The sequence below is a fragment of the Vanellus vanellus genome (assembly GCF_965231255.1).
Source record: "Vanellus vanellus genome assembly, chromosome: 10".
Lineage (NCBI taxonomy): Eukaryota > Metazoa > Chordata > Aves > Charadriiformes > Charadriidae > Vanellus > Vanellus vanellus.
Window position 1 is genome coordinate 3,120,308 of NC_138915.1, and position 23,980 is coordinate 3,144,287.

General features: G+C 39.3%; 1 protein-coding gene across 1 annotated transcript in view; it reads right to left on the minus strand.

Annotated features, from left to right (window-relative positions):
* The window catches only part of ABCB7 (ATP binding cassette subfamily B member 7), a 42,870-nt gene extending 19,220 nt beyond the window's left edge, over positions 1-23,650 (minus strand). Inside the window, exons 1-4 of the mRNA XM_082488408.1 lie at positions 23,477-23,650; positions 15,890-15,967; positions 14,164-14,250; positions 7,334-7,453 (exon numbers count right to left, since the gene is read on the minus strand). Coding sequence (XP_082344534.1) covers positions 7,334-7,453; positions 14,164-14,250; positions 15,890-15,967; positions 23,477-23,644 — 453 coding nt within the window. The 5' untranslated portion in view covers positions 23,645-23,650. The remainder of the gene's footprint in view (positions 1-7,333; positions 7,454-14,163; positions 14,251-15,889; positions 15,968-23,476) is intronic.
* Between the last annotated feature and the right edge of the window lie 330 nt (positions 23,651-23,980).

The window sequence follows — 23,980 nt, forward strand, 5'->3', positions numbered from 1 at the left end:
ACAGGTCGTTTGCTCTTTGTGAGACTCACAATATGCAGTATGAAGAACTACTACTACAAAAGAAACAACTCATCCACATACTGCTAACACCGGTTCAATCGAGATGTATTAAACCGAAGCTCTAGTGAAGTCAAAGAAGTTAACCTATCCTTCGTCTCTTCTGACTGTTAACGCTACCTTAATATTTAAATAATGCTTTCCATATGCAACATCACTATGAACATGAACTTAATATCTACATTAAACCCGAGCTTTTGGCACAGCAGCACAAAAGGCTTTCCATACAGTCTATGAGACACTACAAATTACTTTAACAATATGAGCTGTCAAACAGAATACCAAAGTCATACCCACAACCTAACATCTAGTATGGCACTGGGTATTTTTTAAGAGCACCAGAACCCAAATGCATCTCCTCCAACACTGGTGTCTCCTCTACGTGCGAAAAGCAAGACAGCTAGATATGTAAATAGACCAACTTCAGGATTTTTATTTGCACAATTGTAGCATGAGAAAATACTGAAAACCTTAAAGAAACAGAAAATTCTTAAGTCTTGTTAATGTTGCATTGTTACATCACTCATTTGTACCAACAAAAAAAAATATTAGTCAAACTTCATATAATTAATAGAATTCATTAATTCAAACTGGTTCTAACTGTGAAGATTTAAAAATAAAGTACGCAACTTTTTTCACAGCTGAACAAGTACGTTAAGACTTACAATCTTATAATCACGTTAAAATATTTTACAGTGAGCTGACTTTGCTTAAAGTTGGGGTTTTTCTTTCAATATTTGGAAAAAAATTGTGGGTAGATGACAAATTATTTTACATGAGAAGAAACAAAAAAACCAAAACAGATTGACGAAGATATTTCAGCTCTCTCCACCAAATGTTTTGTATACCACTTAGATCTCAACTGTATTTAGGGACGTCTGTCAGAGCTGAAAGCCCGGGGAAAAAACTGTAAATTAACTGGATAAAACTAGGTTTCAAGCAAAAAGAGTGGTAAAGTCTTTCATATCTTCAGTCCAAATTCAAGGTGGAAGACAGGCTTTTAGTAATTATAATAACTATCCCATTATCAAATATTCCCAGTGTTACGAATTACTGTAAGTAGTGGAAGACACATACTTCATCAAGAAGGGAAACTGGAGTTTTGAAAATACTTCCTTTAACTATAGGATTATAATTTTTTTTTTATTCTATTCTGTTTATTTTTTTTTTAAACGCTGTTTTAGGCAAAAGTTTTAAATGCAGATAAGGAAGGAATCAATTTTCTCCTCTTCCCTCCTGTGTTTCCCTATGAAATACACTAAGCAGGGGAAAAAAAAAAAAGGCTGGGGAGGGAGACTACCAAATTCTCAATACAGCATAATCTAGACAACTCCTGACAGGAGAAGACGAGATCTGAGAGCATCTAGGTGAGATTATTACTGGCTAGTCTGTAACCGAAAAAAGAAAATGGCTGAGAGATCACGTCCTACTCGAAATACGCTCTCCTGAAATTTATCCAGTGCAAGCTTGAGAGGCGTTCAGCAACAGCTCCCCTTTTAATAGATGGGAACGGTGGAAATCTCCATTAAAAAAAAATAATAAAGACCCGAGGTTTGCATTATCTGCAGAAAGCCAACAAATACCCTCAAAGCAGCAGTATACAATAATGCCCGATAACTTCAATTATACACAGCAGACGAACAGGTGACTGCCACTACACGCTTAAACCTTGAGCATAAAGCCCCACAAAGAACTGAGGATGCATTAACGGAGATTTTGAATCTTTACAATGCTGAAATCCAAATCCCCACCTCCCTTTCCCAGTATAATCAAAAAAACCTACATTCCCTTCAGAGTTACTGAAACTCAATTTTTGGGCGGTATTTTGTTCTTAATAAAGACAAATATACTACCATGGATGTTACACTGGTGACCAACATGACAAAGTGCAGGTTTTCCTGGGAGAGACTACTCAGTAGAAAATAAGAGTATTGTAATGCAGATTGTCTTGATTTGCTGCAGATTCTCACAAATCCCTCTGCAGGGATTTTACTCTTCAATAGACTATGCTGCACTACAGGTAGTTTAGAAATAGAACTACAGATATATTTTAAAGTCCATTTAAAGAAAAGAAATGTATTCTTTAAAGTGCAGTTCTCCACTCGCAATTAATTTAACCAGTAACAGCCTACAATTTTGCACAAATGTCTTCTTTTACATCAATATAATTCTACCCAATAGAGTTTTAAATGAAATTTAAAGCCTGGTCTCGGGTTATAGTTGTTCTGACTCCTGGAGGGTAAAGCTTGAATAAGAACAAGGCAGCATGGTATTGCATTTCATTAGCAATCAAGGCAGTCTGCTTTCCAGTAATTTAATAAAAAAAGAAAAAAAGTTAATCTTACAAAGTTTATAGCAAGAGAGATGAGAGGCCTTTATTAGAAACAGGCTTTTCCTACTCAATTTCTTAAGTCAATGGGATCATGTTCACATTAATGGAAACAAAATTTCAGCCTTCTACATAAACTCACAGCTGTCTGTTTAGTAGCCTGGATTTGCTGGCACAGAACAAAAAGCTTTAAGCACACCCAGGTACACTATGAAAAAGTACCATGCAAAACAATTGTCTTAAGCAACATATCTATATAGGTTTCCCTCCCCTTCCTAATGCCTGAAAGCCTAATAACAATTCCCACGAAAACGACTCTCTTAATATATATTTGTACATTTTCTATTTATAATTTTGAATTAATAGCCTATCCTTGCCTGAATTTACTGGAAACCAAACACAGCATCCATGAAGTCATCCCAACTCAATTGCCCACATTTAACAGCACGTTATACTGTAATGCATCATGCTTTAATGAGTTTAAACATTTCTTTAAATGACTGCACTGTTTTAAGCTGACAATGCATCATCATCTCTATTCCCTTGTGGGACTACACTACTTTCAAGGCTAACAGTCTTATCTTTCATTTTGCTTTTCCCAGTATTTCTTGTTTAATAAAGATGATGAATTAGTGACAGACTGAGCCCCAACAAGATAAAACTGGTCTGAGTGAACTCTTCTTTTGCCAATAATCCAATGAGAAACGTTGACATGAAGCTGACTGAATTTATCTCTGGACCAATATAAACATACACATCCAACAACTCCATTCGTGGAAATATAAACAGAAAACTCCATCCCTTGCAGGGGTAAGGCTGCTAACGAAGCTACAAAATGTGGTCCAAAAGAGGGAAGAAGCATCTAGCTTCGTGCCTGCTTTGAATTTAACGATGACCTGAAACATACTTTTTCCAGTGAGAGAAAAAAATATTTTAAAAATTAAAAATACTTTTCACTTGAAACTTCTCAAAAAGCTAACAGTTTCTAAAGGTTTATTGTAATTACCCAACTCCATCTGAGCTCACAAAAAGGGCTCCAACACCACGATCATATGTACACACTTAACTGATCAGACAGATATCCTTATCTTCACACACCGACAAAACTTACAATACAACACTTGCCTCCTGCCTCCTTAGGCAAACAATTTCTTCTCCTGAAACTTACAGAATTAGCAGTCAGTAGAAACGCAGAGAGTCTGCAAGATTTCTCTGGCTCATGAATAACACATGCTTGGTCTGTGACCAAGAGGCCAAAAACCATTACAGGCTGACAGAGGTGACAAGCGACTTTGTCATATTCATGTGTTTAATTCAGCTTCTCAGAAGCCCGAGCACTTTTTCTTCTTGTGCCACAGAAGAAAAAGGGAAGAAACAGGAAAGTAAAGAAGCATGTGCTATACATACCCCAGTAGAGAAGACAAAAAATGGGAGAGGGAATGTGGAAAAAGAAAAACCAGGTACGTACAACCTGAGCAAGTTGATCTATGTGTCTGAAAACACAGATAATGCATCGTGTACTCCTCTCACCTGTCTTCCTGTTGCCTCTTTCAGATCGCACACATCTAGATAGGCTATAAATATTTAAGATAAAAATTTAAAGCGTGTCATAATACAACAAATCTTCCAAGGAAAAAAGACCTTACTAGCCCTAGAGCAGACTCCATCCTGTCAGCTCCCAGTCATAAAAAGCCATACAAACAGCTCACTTTGAAGGCTAACAATACTACCAGCGGTTATGTGTAGACAAAAAGGAACAAAAAAATCACAATAATTTGTTCAATGACAGGCAACTGGGCCCCACAAAAGGAGTCAAGACAGATTGTAACTGCAGGCTCTTCAGTAGCTGCACACAAACTGGCTTTTGTTTAGAAATTGAATTTTACTGAACCGGAAGATTTAAAGAGACAAATTATTTCTCAAGCAGCAGGACAAGGAGGTATGATCTCCAGCTTTTTGTGTTTTGCGGGTAAGCAAGCCAAATCAAACCGGGTGTGAACCCCTAATTTTTTTTCTGTGGCTGAGGATTTCATAACCCACCTCTCCTCCGTGATTCCTCTGGAGTTTTCTTAGAATAAAACTGAAGCCACCCTGTTAAGAAATTGGCCAAAAGGCTTACGTATTTCTTATTGGGGAAGGTGACTAGGACCAGGCATCATGATACAGTTCTCTATGCAAAACCCCTAAGAACAAACAGCCTTTAGACAAAATCCGTAATAAGGATGTAAATCCTTCAGATGCAGACAAGTTCACAGTGAACAAAGAAATCGGGCCAGGACTGCAGTGAGGAGAAAGGTACGCTGGCATTCTTGTGCTGACACAACTATAGAGCAGAGAAACTTTAACAAACTGCTTGTGTGGTCTATCAAGTAGGTTGCAATCAACCTCACAAGCAATCAGAACAAAGGGCTCCCAAATGGGATAATGAGGAAACTGCACAGGATTATACATGGTCCAGGCAAGCTACAGGTAAACTAATTTGTGTTTAATTTTCTCTAGGACAAGGTGACCTTTAGTTCGCTCTCGAAGAAAAGCAGATGTTCAGGGCTCAAAGATATGACAGACTTACTACAGCTCTGTAACAAACTACCAGGTCAGTTATGCCACAGTAACTCCATGCATGCTTAGCACGGGTAAAGTATGAAGCAACTTAAGAAAATTTACCCCACAAAGGAAGAGTGGGCATAGCTGAGGTGATGGGGGATAACTTGTTAAATTGCAGTTATTCAAAAATGTCTGAGTTCTAACACAGCTTTGTTAAGACAGAAACAGAACAAAACAAAGAACATTAGCAAAACATAGCTAGAAGACATCGGTGATATTTTTCACCCCAGCCAGTTGTAATACGTATTCTGTAGAGAGCTTGCTGTGTGTTGTCCCAATGAAATCCTTGTTTGCCAAAACAAACATTCTCACAAAACGCTTCTGCTTTAACAGGCATCTCCTAAAACCTGGGCAAAGCTCAATTTTCTGCTCTGCTTCTGGGAATCTGCTCTGGACATCAGGGCTTCCAGGCTGCCCAGTACAGAATCCGAAGTAGGAAATTTAAGAGAACACTTAAGAGAGATCCAAACATCCAGCAATTAAGCGTCTGATTTTCTGACACAGGGAAACATCTCTTTCTCTCCCACTAGAAATACAATAGCTGTGTATGATACCAAATTCAGACCTATTTGCAAGAGTCAGGCACCCTGGCCATCAATTTTGTTTTCATTACACCCCAGAAAGCTGCTGGAAACATTAACAGGTTTCCCAAAAGCAAGGTACAATGCTGCCACATGCAGGATTAGATTCTGGACTCACATTCTCCATCATATTCATATAATGCTACAAATTAGGAAAGTCGGGGGAAAAGCAGAAGAGAAAAAAGAAAAAAATACTTCAAACTGAGTTCGAACTTGCCTTCAGATTATTATTCACATTACTAGTAAGAGGCTTTAAAAAGAGAGTGAATTAGAAGAATTTTCATATCCATCTGGTAAATGGGGTATTCTTAAATATACATGACAAAACCTGAACAAACCAAGCACATAATCATTTAAATATTATCATGAGGGCAACTGCACAATATCCAAGGCAAAAATGCCCCTAAGCATCTGCATTTTGAGCAGATAGTTTCCCAGATAGTTTAAGTATAATCGAAAGCATCGCTGCACATTTTGCATAGGCACACAAAAACGGTGGAAGTTGGCTTGTACAGACATGCCATATTCTGCATGTTGTCACCTGCGTTATCAGCAACGTCCGGAACAGCAGTACAACCCAAAATATCTACTGCAGACAGTACCAGCCAGTACCTGATAGATTGCTCATGAGAAAGAGCTGTAGACCAAAAGATTGGCCTTTCCTCTTCAGCTCAAATAAATGAGCACATTTCGCTTCCAAGTACTCTTCTTCTATCACCTACATAGCTGAAATTTGTTTCTTCTCTTTTCATAACGTGGCAATGTTGCTGAATGCTAACAAAATGGTTAGCGCAACTAGCAATGACTTTTAGCACTTAAGCTAAGTAATACCTACTTTAGCTTACCCCAGCAAGACACTAGTATCAGCTTTATGTTTGCTAAAATTGCCGTATTCGGAGGCAACTTAGTTGACCCATATGTCTCAATGAAACTTAGAAAATTTACTCCCGATATTTTGCCATCTTTTTCTATTTTTTTTTCAAAAGCAAAAGATCTTTTGCACAAAGTTAACATTTGCTCTTCTGAACTATTTCTACAAGATTTGCACAAAATTTGAATTATATCCTCCATTCACCTGCAGAAAGCTTTTTCATGCCTATCTCTTTCTAAGAACAAACACACACTAAATTTCTTGCAGGCAAGAGTACGAGATCCTTTCACACAATAAAGTAAAGCTAAGAGCAACTCTCCATTTCATAATTAAAAGACTACAAGAAAAATAATTCAAATGAAAGCACGGTTCAATATTAAAAATCAGTTATATGGCTTCTTTCACATTAGGACTCCAGAGGAGTCCCTGAAACAATAGAAATACCACTGTCATCTCACAGAGAAGTATCAAGAAAAGACTGGAGCTCAAATCCCCTTTTCCATAGCACAGCAAGAGCTGTGAGTGGACGCCACCACATTGCTTGAGTTCAGAGTTGAGAATGGGCACAGAGCCTTGAAGAAATCCTGTTTGACCGCTAACACATAACTTATGATGTAAATGATTAATTAGCAATTGAAAATCCTGGACTAAACTAATGTGAGCAATGGAGGTAAAAATTCTGGTCATCATCTCCCCAACCATACACATGCGTATCACATGCATACACACCCCATTAAAAAACCCCAAGCTATTATTTCTAATACTATATTCTCCTCATACAGGAAACAGACATCTTAAGATTGTAAAAGCCCTTAAATAATAAAAACCATTCCTCATACGAACTCCAGCCGAATAGCAACTATCACAATACAATGAATTATCTGTTCTTACCTTTGCACTTGCTAAAAACCCCAGAGATATGGCTACTCTGGCTCGCAGGTCTGGTCTGTCTTTGGGCCACACATAAGACAACATTGCTCTGATAATCTTTTTGGCATCTATCTCTTTTAGCTGTTGGAAAGAACAAACAAAGGCACTGCATTATAAAGAGACCCCAGGAAGCAAAATAACAGTATAAATAAGAATTAATTTTATACATTTGGATCACTTCTGTGTTTTATTTGATAGGCAACAGACACTTCCCAATATTTGAGACTAGGACTACGTCTTGAAATTTCAAGTTGTAATTTTTTAGGTTTATATCCATGACACACTGTTAAACAGATGAATTGTTCTTAATTCACTTGTCCTCAAGAGTGCAAGTTTAGCTAGCTGTAAACGGAATACAGAGAAAGCCACAATTCACCATAGTTGAAATACTTCACAGAACAGACACACTGACCCTTCTTTTTTTATCTTCTCAAGTTTTCTGTACAAAATGCAAGGGCTTGGTATTTCTTCTTTGGAAGCTGTTTTAGCATAGCATAGAAACAACAGGAGGGAAAATGCAAAAAAAAAAATTAAGGAAGTAACAAAACAGTAAGTCAAGAAGGAAGTCTGAAAGGTCTACAATAAACATAAGCAGGTTGGAGAACATTCACTGAGTCACAATAGAACACAGTATTAAAAAAACCCACAAGTATTATAGCAACTCTACTCTCTGAAACTGAATATTTATGCTGATATATAAGTTGAACTGAATATCAAGTTCAGCTCACATGATTTGGTTGCATTACTACAAATTTAAGCATTTCCAACAATCACTTTCACAGCTTTTTGGTAATCTTCTAAACTTTGCAGAGAAGTGAGAAATACTCTTATTCTGCCTGTGTCTTTCAGGGCATGTTTTCAGGAACCCAAAGGGTCATCTTTCAATGGGTGCCCAATGAAGTTATGGCTACCAGCAAGAAAACTGTTCTAGTGGCTTTTACTCAGCCTCCGATGTCACCACATCATTGAACGGAATGGCCGCTGAAGTTGACTAATCAGGCAGAAGATGTACACAGCCACGTTAGCTTAACTGATTACGCCAATTTTTAGTGAATTCTTCAGATAGGTTCTTCTCCAAATCGCAGATTTTTCTCTAAACAAGACCACAATTCAGTTAACAAGTCTTCTTCAGAAATACTGTTGGGTTTTTTTGTTTAGGTTTTTTTTTTGGGGGGGGGATTTTGTTTTGGGATTTTTGTTGTTGGTTTTGGCTGTTGTATTTTTTACAGAAATATAGGTTATTTTACAGACGAATAGATGCCTGTATCACTTACACTTGAGATGTATTCCACTAAACTCCCAAGCTAAATATATTATCTGAAGCCTAAAGCATGCTACCCAGTCGAGAATAACAGCACATGCAGTAACATACAGCACAAGTATCAACAACTTGTTTTTCTGTGTTGGCTACCCTGGGGTTAAATTGAAAGACACAAGGGTTATCTAAATCTGAAAGGAGTGCAGCAAGTAGCAGCTAATCTCTCCATTTCAGGCAATATTTTGTAGTTGGGCAGGAGGGGGGGGAATAAAAAAAATTAGTCCACACCTTCTAAAGATGACTTTTCATTACAGAAGTCAGTAGAAAGGGAGAGTTTTACAAGATATTTAATGTTTCCCTCACTAGATTGTGTACTTTAAATGCTCCCTCCTCAACTTTGAGCATAAAACAAATTAGAATAGAAATTCTCTGTTAAGGTCCAGTGTGAATGAGAAAGAAAGGAGAGCCCTCTTAAAAGGTAAGATCGCTGAGGCAACGAGGGAAGCCAATCCTATAAATGTAAGCTTTTAAAAGCACCAGAAAATTCATCTCAGGTGTTTCTAGTCATAGCTTCAAAGAGATACTGCATTTTGTCAACAATTGCAAATGTACTGGAGCATTACACGGTATAAGCACATTTCAAACGATTTTTTTAAAATGGATATATAGAAGATTTGTAAGCAAAGAGAGGATGCAAAACTGTTTCTGTAGTGCCCAACCCATTCAGGAGATGGAGGTACCTGCTGCAGAATACACATGACTCTTTCCATTTGAGCCAAGGATATGAATAAATAGCAGTTCAAACACTCGGAAAATATCTTTGATCACTACTTACAGGTTAAAAGGAAGTTTAAAAAAAATGGTATCACATTAACACAAAAGCTACTAGTGCAACCAGAGCAGTTCTCATTATATGTTGCTATTGGCTAGTCAGACTTTGCACAGAAAAGCTATTAAAAAGAATGAAATACACTGGCTGCAAACAAGGAATCTATTTCCGTTTCTTCATGGCTCTGAACGGCGACAGAAGTAAACCCGTTCAGAAAAAAAGTCAGAAGGCAGCCAGTCATTTGCCAAAGGCCTTGCAAAGGAACAAGAAGAAATATCAAAGGAGACGCAAAATGCACACGCATTACATCAAAGTTTACCATGAAATAAATGTTACTGTTGTACAGAAACACGAGTTGAAAACGGTTTAAGTATGCAAGTGGCAACATTAAGAATTAAAATGAGCAATCTGTTTAATGGACTCGGGCCCTTTTTTGATTCTCTGTGGCATATAAAAAGGTTAAGAGATGCATTTATTTTACCTCCTTTTAAGTGGCAGTAATGTTTTATATTTTCTTCCAAGGCTTATTTCTGCAGAAATGGAAGGAATGGAAGGAATGGTATTATAAATCTAGTATAGCAGGGAGCAAAGAAGAAAAGCCTCTTCTTTTTGAATGCAGCACATTTTTTAAAGCACACTATACTGAAGACTATTTGCAAAGGAATGAGCATTGACATCTTCCTGTCCCCCCGACCCGTCCCATCCAGGTCTGGACCTTTTAAAATAATTAAAGGGGGAAAGAAGAAAGTCATCATTCTTCTTCACAGTCTCCAAGATTATTGAGTATTGCAGAAAATTCACTGGGCCGACCCCGAGACTTTATGGACAAAGCCTATGCCAGGATGAGGAGCCATCAGAAGCATGATGGAAGAAAATGGTACTTTGACTTGCATTTGAGCTGTATCATCCTCTTTATTGTACTAGCACAAGCCGTCTTACGTTCGCACGAGGTTATTCTCCAAACCACTAACAGCTTGCCTCCTGCCCTGCTCTCTCCTCTCTTTGCAGCACTCACTTTTACAGTCCCAGCCCATTTCTCGCACCACCTCTGGAGCTCGTGAAACACCTTGATGAAGTGCTTCAGTTTATGAAACTGGCAGAAAACTCTTCAGTGCTTGTTGCAGGGTTTTGTCTCAGTAAAGACAGTCAGATAAACCTACAAATTCAGCAGCATGGGCAAAAGCATGGCTGAGAACAGAACTTTTTTTTTTTTTTTTTTACAGCAGTAAGCATTTAGATTGTTTCAGTCCATGATATGCAGCTTGTTGTGAGTGAAGCAGCAGTAGTTGTTTGGGAAGGGAAGGGGTGTTCCCACCATTTAGAAACACCATTTTTCACCTACATCACTTCACACCAACTCACTATCTGGCCACACAGTGACTTAGAATCATAAAATGGATTGGGTTGGAAGGGACCTCGAAGACCATCTCGTTCCAAGCCCCCTGCCCTGGGCAGGGACATGAGCAACACAGCCCAGGTTGCTCCAAGCCCCGTCCAACCTGGCCTTGAACACCTCCAGGGATGGGGCAGCCACAGCTTCTCGGGGCAACCTGCGCCAGGGGCTCACCACCCTCACAGAAAAGAATTTCTTCCTAACATCTAATCTAAATCCTCATTTCTAATCTTATGTAGCAAAACACCAAGGTGAGGAAGGAGGCAGGATTCTTTTTTTATTTATCAGGTTAAATAAATGCCAACTAGGGCCTCAATTTTCCTTCTGAACTTTGGGAAAAAAGTACCTAAGTCTTCTGCCTTCGTACTATCCATCCCTCCCCAGAAGGTAAGCAATGACTAGCAAACTAAACAGTAACCAAGTGAAATGGTTAATTATCAGGACTCCGTTGTGACTACCAGTCTTTCCATAAGAAAGTAATATATGTCTGCTTAGCAACGAGTCAGGCACCACAGGTTTTATTCCTGTCTATTCTGTGTACAGAGGACTTAACACATACAAAAAAAAAAAAAAAAAAAAAAATCAAAGGTGGTAAAGAAAAACTGTTTTCAGTTACAGTATTAAGCACATCAGCCACTGCTGCAAGTAAAGTTTATTTTGTAACAAACCAGATGTGTAAGCTTCTCTCCTAGTTACTTGTGAGATGAAGGTAACATGCCCTTCATACTCTGTGTTATCCTTAGCATTCATTTCTGTACCCCCTGAAGCTGCTATAAAAGGGGCAATTTAAAACGTCAGTCCCAAAGTCTGTTTCCAGAATGAAAAGGCTGGTTTGTCAAAAAAAATTTGGAAGAGAGAAAGGTGTAATATAGCTGATGTGTATCACCTGCAGTTTTCCTGAATGCATAATCCTAGGGGAAAAAAAGTCCCATGTAGTAAATTGGGTGCTAGTACCTTTATGCACTGAATACAAGTGTGTCTATACACAAGTGCAAGACAACATCAGATTTCCTTCCCTTCCTTTTTGCTGAGAATCTCTTGGCTTTTGCACCCAAGGTTTCTCTTTGTTTTTTCCACTCTTCACACATTTCACCTCATCTACAGCTAGTTCTCGCTGCTTTCTCCTGGACGATCCTTAGCAGCTGATATTTGTTTAGTTAGACAACAGCCTTAACTGACAACATCCTATATTAACTACATTATAGCTGCATTTATTGGAATAAAAAAGTCAGGGGACTGGTTTATACAGGAATAACTGCAAGTAATGGGAGTATGCCACTGGAATATTTACACCACCTAGCAGACCAAAAAAACACTAGCTGGCATCAAAATTTCTGGCTAACATATTCCTGGTGAGCTTTAACTTTAAGGAACATCCACCGTTCCATAACATTACTAGTGGTTTGGTAAACACAACCTTTCTTTTCCTTTCTGACCAGAGAAAATCCTGAAATTTAAGTTTTTGAATGATGCCAAACTGTAGACCTTTGAAAATAGTAACTCTAAAGAAAATGCACAATGATTAAACATGTAATATCTACAATGATTAAACAGATTTGTCCTGGAAGTTGCCCATCACACACGAAGGGATTCAGTTAAAAATGTCTGCATTTCAGGAAATAGCTTTTTAGAGAAAGAATAAACAGCCACTTGTGGTATTTCTGAAGGTAGGTCAGTTACGGAGCTGAGTCTGTGAAATGGATTTGCAACTGAATCACATAAGGGTGAATTCGTTCTATGTACATATAAAAAAAAATCTTTTCCATGGAATTGTGAAAAATGAAGTTATGACAGCAAATAGGAAACATTCAGCTGATCAACATATCCAGGCGAACAGAAATTCTAGCAGGAAAAAATCCCCAAGAACAAATTATTAAGCCCAACAGATGCGTGATCACCACAGTTACCACACAGGGGATAATACTATTCTCTCGTTTACAGGAGAAATACAATCCATAATAATTATATTCCATAAAATATATAATTATGGGAAACATGGAGGATAGTCTGCTAGCTTTAAAGTCTGTTTTACCTAGGAAATCTTTGATAGAGCTTATACGTGTTGCAAGAAGGATATTAAAATTAGTCTAAAGTTAATGTTACATGCAGAGCCAGTCAGTACTACTGCCTGAAAAGGTCATGTTATTCTGTTTCCCCTGTGCCTTATGCAGAAAAGATCACAGATGTTTGCTAAAACAAGCTGGCTATACTTTAGGTTATGAAATTCCCTCTTACTACCAAAGCATAAATTTTGGTAAGACCTCTCCTGACTCTGCCTGTAGCACAAATAGGTTTGGATTCAACGAAGGGACAACTCTCAGATCAAAATTTAAGAGGAAATCCTAGGATTAACTCTTCAGATTCTTTACAAATAAGGCTGTAGAAAAGACAACATTGGAACAGTTAAGCATGAGCAAACCAGCCCTGAAAGACCCGGATTCTGCACTGAAATTTCAGTTTGTCATCAACATGGTCTTCCCTAGTTTTAGGAAGATCCCACCCAAGTTTGAGCAAGTTACAATCATCACATAGAATCATTCTACAAATACACAGAGCATCAGAAGTTTGCACAGGACATGAGAAAATGAAAGTTACATAAAGTCAAGGGCTTTGATTTTGCAATTTTAATCATGCAAAGTTTATATTGTGTTGTTTTAACCAAAAACTTGTCTCATTTTCTAACTATAATCATTTGGTCTAATAAAAGATACTGCTTCTCCTTACATACCTATCATAATTATTTTAACATGTGCTTCCGGCATATAAATACAGTCACATTCTGATTCTGATAAATATCAGACACATTAACATTAAATCCAAGTAAAAATACATGCAGTTTAATTACTTCTCTCCACACACCCCCAGCTTCAAGTGCAATTTTACCAACTGATACACTAATTTGTATCCACAAGCTGATTTCTACTATCCTGAATGTCAAGTCACAGGGAAATATCAGTCACAAACAAGAATAACAAACCACAATAAAATACAATGGAACATACTTTCCATGAAAAATGTCTAACATAATGCAGTCCAATTTCAAAGGAGTGTGTGACACTAAGATTGTATTTTTAATAAAACAACTGAAGAACTTGAACACAGTTACGACAGACATCTGGGGATTTAAGAGTTAGCAAGCCTACATCAACAATTAAACAGTATCTACTCTGCTACAGCATTCATTTATCTACCAATATAGTTTTTCACAAATTGTTGCTTGGGGTCTTCAGCGTTTTCTTTTTTGGGACGGGAGGGGGAAGCTGATCACAGTTTTCATTTAAAAAGCAATACTAATTAAGCAATTTTTTTACCCCTTCCTTTGGATCTGTGTGAAGCCCTCCACCTGCATGACCATGCCAACACATTCTCTTTTCCATCAGCTGCCACCTCGGGAGGATCTGTGTGAAAATGAAAAGTCAATTTGCAAAAACCTCAGGAAACATGCATGTAAAAGCCAACAGAAAGAACTACTGGTCTGTTTTCCCTCCCTCAGCCTCTGACTGTATCAGCTTGCTTTAATAAAAGATATAACCTCTCTCTATAAAACTTGCCTTCCTTAAGGAAACAATAGTAAGAAAGGGACTATAAATCTAGCAGTATAGTAAAACGCACGTTCCAAGCAGCCAGGAGGTTATTATTTTTAATAACAGAGCCTTAAATATTTCAGTTAAAAGTACACCTAAAAACCAAAAAGTGGACTAAAGAACATAAAAAAGAAATCGAGGTTTTAGAGGATAAACATACTCAGGCACATTAATATAGAAAGTGGAACATACTTAAGCGATAATACTCTTTCCATGTATGTAAAGAATAACTTTACCTGGGGGCAAAATAAATAGATAAATCCGCTTCACAGTTCTCTTTCCCATCAAGATGAAAACAGCCTACTGCTGCCATGACAGGTACAAGTTAACCTGGTTCAGAGCCCCTGCTGCAATCCATGTACAGCATGTACAGGTGCAGTTAGGAAAAGAACCTACTTTTTAAAAACAAATGATCACTTATCTTAGCATATGGCCAAGACTCCCTGCTAAATAAATAAAGGGAAAAATTCTGAATTTATTAACACACGGAGATGTACTAAAAAAATAATAGCTTACTACCACTAGGCATTTTTGCAAGTTCAATTTCAAAGTGCCTGACATGAACAATGGACGTGTTAAAGCTTTTCAAAAAGAGTCTGCATTTTGTTTAAAATATTTGCTACATGCTGACAATTTCCAGGTTCAAGTTACATAAAAGCTCTTTAGGAATCTCATAGTAGACCTAAGGGTTTCCCAAATCAGAATTTCACTTTTCATACTTTAAAGAAGAACGTTATAAAAAAAAAAAAAAAATCTAAGCAGATTCCATGCTTTGAAGTCCCAATGACCCTCAAAAGATTTCAGCTGCTCAAGTCAGTTCTATGGGCGGTTATTTTTTTTATAATAATAATAAAAAAAAAAAAGACAAATTTCCTAGCTTCATTCAAGCAAAGTGTGTTACTTAGAAATGTGTCATAATTATTCCACGAACAGTGAAAATTGCATCTTCCTTATGTTTTCATTAGTGTTAAGGCAAGCAGACCTCGTAGGAATAAAATCCTCACATCCTGGCACTCAGAATGATGAGAATAAATTTCCACAGTTTCTTGATATTCCACAACCTAAGCAGAATTTTGAAATAATAAAGCCCTACATACTTGAGGAAAACTCACAGCTTTCTATGCATTGGTATTTTCTATGCCTGACAATATGAATCTAAGTGTCAACACAGAAAACCTACACTTTTAAGAGCTCTTCTTTGTAACTTACTGCATTAAGATTAGTTTCTAGAGATTCAAGAAGACTTCTTGAGGAGAGTGCAACAGTCTGAAGCGTCTAAGCAAAGTTATCTCATTTTTTAGAGGCAGAAACATAACTTGCCATTTATCTTGCTGCACTTCAAAACTGTAAATAGTGAAATTAAAAAAAAAAACAGCAGACTAAACTGAAAGATGCTCCAAGGGCTTGAGTTCCCTCTGACCTGCAAGGAGGAAAAAAACCAGTTTATACCTACCTCTGAAGCCTCTAATAAAGGCCTTGAATAATCTCCCCCCAGAATGTGCCATGATCTTTGCTTACAGACTGGTGGAATCTAGAGAATAGAAAGGGGGAGAAAAGTGAAAACAGAATCCTGCAGAACATGAACTTCACATTCAGAGAACATTCATCTAGTTTATGTAAACAAGCATAACATGAAAACAAGGCAGATGGCTTTGTTTTTTAACAACTGACCACAGAAAAAGTAAACTGGTGGGGAGCAGCTGTAAAATAAATTACATTGAACCCGTAAAAACGCTGAGTGACAATGAACCTTTCCCTTCTCTGAATCCCCATTCCCATCAGACTTCGTTTCTTTTGTACCACGAACGCCCAAAGTTTTCCCTTTCCTCTCATTTTAATTTCCTCCCAGGTTGTCTTCTGACTTCTTTCAAATATTCTTTTGTTCTGGTTTTCATTATGAATTGTTATTCTTATGCTTATAGGTTCTGCCATTTCCAATTCCTCTTAGCTCAGCTCATGCCATGCTTGTCTCCCAGACCTCAAGGCTAATCAAAGCTACAGCTCTTGACTGGGAAGCACTGGGACTATTGGAAATTAGAGCATGGCTGACTACAAGTTTTAGGTAAGCAGGACACAAGATACCAACATTCACATACCGTCAATGCATCTTTAATAGAGACACTGCTAGGCACCAATTGTAGCATGTTTTATGTCTTACACTGAAAGCAATTCATTTTCCATAAGAGTTTCAAAGGACCGTTTATTTTCCCTAGATGGACTAGCTGGCAGTGCTTCCCCAGTGGCAAAACAGGGAGCTCTCTTTTGGTTAGCAACAATGGTGCCACATCATTCACTATTAAATCTTTTACTGCTCTGTTGCAATATTAACTATACACCTCACACTATATAAAAATCACTACCACAGAGCAAAATAGCAAAAGAACGGCTCATCAGCCCAAGGCAAAGGACAAATGTCAAAAAGGGAAAAAAAAAAAAACAAACCCTCAATCATAAAAAAGGATATTTTTAACCTTGACAAACAGCAGCACCGCTACATATTTTATACCTTGCCTTAAACATTCCTTTGCTCTTGTCCTAAGACATATGCCATAAGTTATAGTTTAGTCAGTCATTTTTAAGAAAATGAAGATCATTCCCCCACAAGTCACCACATGGGACCTAGTTATTTCAAACATTTCCATTATACGACATTACATACAGCGAAAGAGTAAACATTACAATTGTATACTTTGCATTTAGAGCTAACTGGCCCTGATGCTCCCAAGACCTGGGTTAAATGAAGGAGCTGCACTTATAAAGTACTTCATTGTAGATACACTCGTAACTTTACAGTTTCATGTCAGCACAAAGGATTCCATCTAAACTAATATGCTCTCAATATGAACAGTGGCAGCGTCATAAACAGACAATGTAATCGAAAAAGAGAGGACTTCAAGATGCCTCAGCACAACCCAAGTTACTGCAAATCAACATAATCATTACAAAGGCATGGTTATTTTCGATAAAAATTCCCACCAACATGCAAGAGGAGGAGTAAGCACTCCTAGCAGTAACCACTATCATGGCATCTGGAAGTACCTAGAATCCAACAACAAATTACACGTACAACCAATACAAAAGGCAGCAGTGTTCCCTAATTCAGCAAAGGCAGTTACATCAATACAACTCCACCCGCTTCACCAGTGAGAGGCCGTTCAGAATGGATTAAGCTATGAGAATTTAGAATTCATAGCAGAGACATGATCCAGGGTGAGAGGCTTAATACCAACAAGTCCTACATTCACACCACTGAGACTGAGCTCCTGTGTCCTACAGCCTGGAGTGCAGTCAGCATACTGAAAGCCTCAGCATCTTTATGCCGGCATTTATACTTCTTTAAACACATGATTCTGATAAAAGCCTGTTAAGACACCACGCCAAAGAAGTTTAGTGATGAACCACTGCTCACAACTACACTTTGGCTTCTCTTAAGACAACACAGCTGGAACCTCTCCTGAGCAGTACCATTCTCCCCCGGCTTGGCCTTGCAAGAAAAAATCTTGAGTACTGCAGGAACTGAAATTTAACTCTGACTGCATGTTGTTGTCGTCATTGTTGCATATTCCTAGTACTTGGGAGTAAACAATTGATGCTCCAACAGGTGTTGGAAAGAAGCTAATTATTGTTCTTCTAGAGTGTACTCACAGGACATCATAAAAATATTTTGCTAATAATTCATATCCTTTGACCCCAAAGTTCTCTTCTGACTGACCTATGAGATGAAGATCACAGAAACAACTTCTATTGAAACACCAGCAGATCTGGTCTCAATTACTGCATTAGATAGCCTACTCACATGTCTGAAGTTATAAACTGTTACAGGATTAAGAGCTATATACAGCAAAAAAATGAATAGATTTGCACAGTATACACAGGAAAACTTAAGTTCTTATTTTCAGCCTTGAGCCTGGAAGACTGGAGCTTTCAATCCCCTCCCAAGCTCCTGCTAAAACCCAAGTCTCAGCAAAGAAATAAAGAATTAAACAATGTGAACAACGTACCTGACAAGTCCTCTGGCCATCACAGCATTATTAGCAAAACTGCCCAACTGAGTGGGACTGAAGCTTACCCTGTCACTCTCCGTACATCCTGCAGGCAGACTTGGGACTCTGCTTTCCCTCACTACAGCTCTTTCGCAATAGATTTAAGACCACAAAGGAAAGGCACACTTGAACCTTATTGCAACAGATCAAAGTAGCAGGTTATGGCTTTAAAGGAGCAGGAGCAAGTCCTGCTTATTTCTGTATTTAAGAAATTACACAGGGAACTTCAATTCTGGCATTTCCTAACTTTTAAATGCCTGACTCTGCACCATTATGTTCTTTCAATGCATTTTTGGATATGATTCTCTATATTGTAAAGGATGAAACAGACGTCTAGAACTGATTGCACATAAAAGTCACATTGCTGAAGTGTCATGACTGTTGCTAATAGTTTGAATACTATAAATGCAAACAAACAACAGGGATTAAACACATTTGCAGAAGGTCAAAGCCACAGTCAGAAGCTTCTCTCTGGAGTATGTTACATACTGTTCCAGGCGTACTGCGCTAATCTAACAGGGATGGTTTTTTTTAAACTAACTGTAACAGAAAAGATAACTGAAGATAGGATGCAAGTACCTGTGCAGTATTCAAGTCCCACTGTTAATTTTGCTGAGTTTGCAAAGCAAGAAAAGAAAATATGAAACGGAAAGAGCAGAGGAAGATGAGAGAAAAGGTGAAAATATTCTGGTATAAATATAGACTAAACTTATTAATGTGAACAACATAAACTTAACTGGAGTTACTTTAACAGTGGCCAACATGCAATTGCTCTTTACACATTCCCAGAGCAAATGAAAATAAGAAGGTTAACAAAAAGATACCTTAAGAAGTTTCTGCCATAACATCTTACTAATACACCCTCACATTCGGCTTGTTTTGGTACAACACGTCTCGACAGCAGAACAGAAAACCCACACAGCATCAACAGCAGGCACGCCAATGTACACGGCAGCACTGTGCGTGTACTCCCCGCTACAGGGAGTGTTGCTTACCCTGTGCCCCCCTCGTATTCCCCAAATGACTTTCTGATCAACTTCCTATATTTCCATCTGTTCCACTTCATTATATATCCTTCCTCGCAACAATTTTCAGTATTATTAGATGCCCATTTTCATAGACAGACATATGGGATTGCTAATCTGTTCAGCAGCAATACTTCCTCTATAAAGCGATTTTGAAAATTCAAGGAATTTCAAATACTCCATTACAAAGCATATATCTGTCAGTAAAGACTGTTGACTAACAGAGACTGTTGATTAATAGTTCCCATGTATCAAGCTGTTCAACTACACCATTGAAGTCTAGAGGAGAATTCAGCAATGCATATGGACATGTGAAATGATGTCTGGACAATAAACATCAGTATAATTTTACAGAACAGACCAGGCTTCAGGTAAGAAAAAAAAAAAAACAAAACCACAATAGAAAATACCTGAAAAATACTTGAAACTTCTCTTACACTATATTATTATTGAATTATGCAGAAGAACATGCTGTTTATCACATGTCATGTGGCAGCTGGAAGGGCAAGATAATGCAAGGGGGGGGTGGGGGGGGAAGTATCTTCTATTTTTTACCGTTATATGTACAATAATTTACAAAGCCCTGCTTTCTACAACTGCCAAAGTCCTCTCTAAAAGAAACCCCAGCATATTTCTTGACTTACACAGATTCCTAGTAAAATAACCATCCTTAGTTAAAGGCTGCTGGACCTTTTCAGTCAAATGCTATTTTCCTTCCATTTAAGTTTTAGATCAAATAGAATTTGCCATTGCTTTTATTTTGCATGCAGGCAAACTGTTCTACAAAAAAAAACAACAAAAAAAAAAACAAACAAAAAACAACCAAACCCTAAGCTTCCTAGAAAAAAAAAAATACAGTCTTTCTTTGGTTACTTTGAAAAGTTTCCCAAGCAGGCCACATCCAACACGTTCATTCTGTCTGTTACTACTGAGCAGAGATCCTAAATTGAAAACATGAGTTCTGACAGGATGAACCCTGCCTACTCCGGCCACGGGAGGGTGAACCAAAGGAGCTACATTTACGGAAATACAAACTGATCCCAATATCAAGAAAAGGAGTCTGATCACAGTTCTACAATATTCATGACACCTGTTTTTCCCCTCCAAAAATTTAGCTATTTTCGTCTCCAGGATACAAATGTTACATGCCTTATTACTCAGAAAAGCAAGACTCTAATAAAAACTACTGAAAAATGTAAGTGTGAGGGAAGAAAGAGATGGATCTGTAATGCAACAGGACCCAAACTACTCTACTATACTGGAATCTCATTGTACTAAGTGCCACAGAAAATAAACATATTGTACTATAATACAATTAAGCTTACAATTAATTGTAAGCTTAAAAAATGCTTACCACCAATATGACACAATGAAGACGGGGTATCAAGTACTGCACGGAGGCAAAGCAGAGGAGAAGGACAATGAGCGAGTGTTTGAAATCATCTTTTTCAAAATGAATGGTTAGTAATGTTGCTTTTACGGTCATATTTCACCAGAGCTTTTTCCTTCCTTTAATCACATTTTTCTCTCACAAGTTAAGCTACACCTATTCTGTTTCCCAGTCTGAGCTGTAAAAGGCACAACTCTTGACTGACACAATAAAAGCGTGTGGTCGTACAGCTGATTTTACTCACAAAAGTGGTTTTACTACAGCAGCAAGAAGTAACCATGTTGCTTTAGGTGCGCGCTCCCAGGAAGGCCCTTACTATTTAGGAACGCTTTGGGGAAGACATGCCATTAAAGCCAACTACCGGGATTTCACAAGTGGTTGGGTCCTGCCAGTCTCCCATCCCACGCGATCACAGGCATTTATTTCATATTTACTGCCCCTGGCTATATTCAAGAAGCTAGTGCAAAATCAAACCCATATTTGATACCTAGAATATAGCAATAAAGGTAATATAAGAGCTTTCCCACACATTGGAGTATATATACTAAGATGTGCCATCACACAGTAGCCTGGAGGCTTTCACAAGAACACACTATAAAACACTACTTTCATTAAACCTCATTCCCAGATGACCATGAACCATGCAGCTTAAGACCACGGCAAACAAGCTTAAGTTGTTTTAAATGCAAAACCAGGTGTATTTCTTCAATTCGTTAACACATAAAAAAGGTTTCAGAATAAGCCTGCTTAAAATATTTACAGTCCTCATTAGTGCATAAACATAGCAAAATAATTAAATAACTGAAACTAAAATAGGATGCACATACTTGCTCCCAGAAGATTTTTTTAATCACTGAATTACCTAATTTATAAAAATCAATGGCTAATCACTCTGAAATACAACCTGCTGAAGTGCTTAGCCAACTTCTGACAGACACTTCTGTTGGCACAAGCACATTTCTTGAACTAGCTGGAAAATGAGAAGAAATAAAGAAAAGGAAACTGAAAGCACAGTACAGTGCATCTTCCTCTGTCAGCAAATTGAATTAAACGCTAAAAAAATCATGCCAACTAGTCCCAAAATTTTGAAGGACATTATAACCAAAACCTCCAGAACACCAAATTTGAGTTTTATTTTCATTTATTTAAATTTGTTTTTATTTAAGATCCTGCTTGTGCATTTAATGAATTCTAATTTTTATCCGAATAGAGCTTAATGCAGAAGTGAAGTAAAAATTCATCACCAGACTGTAAAAAACGAAATGCATAATTGACCACTTTCTAATACAGAAATACCTAGAAACTAAAAAGCCAAAGAGATGAACACCTATACGTACTACAGACACAGCCTTAGCTTTCCAGTTCAGAAAATCAACTGCAAATCAACATTTAGCAACACGCGGCAATTAAAACTCATCAGCAAGGACGGGCATTTCTCACAGGAAAATGAAAATATTCAAAAGGAAAACAGGATAACAATTAATACCTCTAATACATCAGCCTGCTAACGTTTATTCACCAACATCTGAAATCAGTTTTCAGGAACACCAGATAATGCCGAGTACCCAGATATATTTTAACGTACCCAAATACACAGGAAAAATATTTGGCCTACATCAACTCTGAGCTTCTTGTCTTGCACAAGTTTCCAAAGTAAAACCCCCCAAAATTTACTATTGCAGTCCTGCTCATCTCACCTACTAAGAACTATGAACTCGGCTGTAGTCCATGACAGAATTCTGCCTGTCAGGGAAAACTAATCAAGGCAGGTGATAATAAAAAGCTACTCATAAACAGCGGTACTCGGGGAGGGGGGAAGAAGAAAGGCTATTATCAAACAGAAACAATAGCTACCTGAGAGTTTTTGTAAAGTTCATTCACTCAATCTTGGAGATACGCTTCCTTCACTCGCTTTGAAAAATGCACGTGAATTATTGAATTATTATTTGAGCTATGTACTCAATTCGTTACTTGTAACAAAACAAAACAAAACCAAACCAACAAAAAAAGACTCATTCACCGGGACGTGTCACAGCTTTCCACAGCTGGCAGAAAGAATTCCGATCCCGGTTTCCTTTCCCTACAAAACGGCACAATCAGGTGCCAGCGCTAAGCTATTCTCTATACAAACGTTCAGCACCTGCTCAGAGCCATTGTTTTTTAACGCTTGGCCGCACAGAGACGGAGAGAGGCCGGAACGCACCGTACATACACACACAGCGGCCACCGAAACGCGACCGCAACGCAGGGACACGTTCAGCCTCAAGTTGCCCGGGACCAAACTTGCCCGGGACCAAAGTAACTCGCCCAAAGCCCTTTTCAGTCAGGATCCAGCCGCTCTCCCGCCACGCTGACCGGGCCGGAGGGGGGCACCCCGCCATGGCCGCCCGCCCCGGGGCGAGGGGCTCCCCCCCGGCCCTCCCCCCGGCCCCCAGCGCTGACAACCGGGCAAGGCAAAGGACGAGACGGGCCGCCCTGGCAGAGCCGGCGGGGGCGGCCCCGCGGGGCCCGGCGCCCCTCCTCAGCCCCTCACCGCCCTCCTCCTCCGCCACCGCCCGCCCTTGGCCGGCTCCCCCACGCACCTGGCCGCTCCCCGGGGCCCGCTGCTGCCGCCGCCCGCTCCCCGCAAGCCAGCCGTGCGCGCAGACGGCGGCGGCGGCCGCCGGTGGCCGCAGCAGGGCGAGGGCGAGCAGCCGCCGCTTGCAGGAGGCGGCTGCCGCCAGGCTCCGCGGAGCCCCCAGCGGCGCCATCTTGCGAGGGCAGGAGAGGAGAGGATTGTGGGACGGCGGCGGAACCGCTGGGAGGAGCGGCGGGGCGGAACGCCGCTGCCGGCCCGGCCGCCCTGAGGAGAAGGCGGGGCGCTTCGCCACGGCGGGGTTTTCCACAGGCCGCCGGACAGCGATGTCGCGCTGTCAGGCGAGAAGAGGCGGGGGGGGAGGGGGGGGGCGAGCTGGCACACGTCCGCCCGGGCAGGTTTCGGGGGGCGGGCAGGCCGCGGCCCGCAGAGCCCTGAGGGGAAGGTGCGATCCGTACGTGGCGCGGCCGCGCTGCGCACAGGGCTGGCTCTGCGTTCCTCAGCCTTCCCG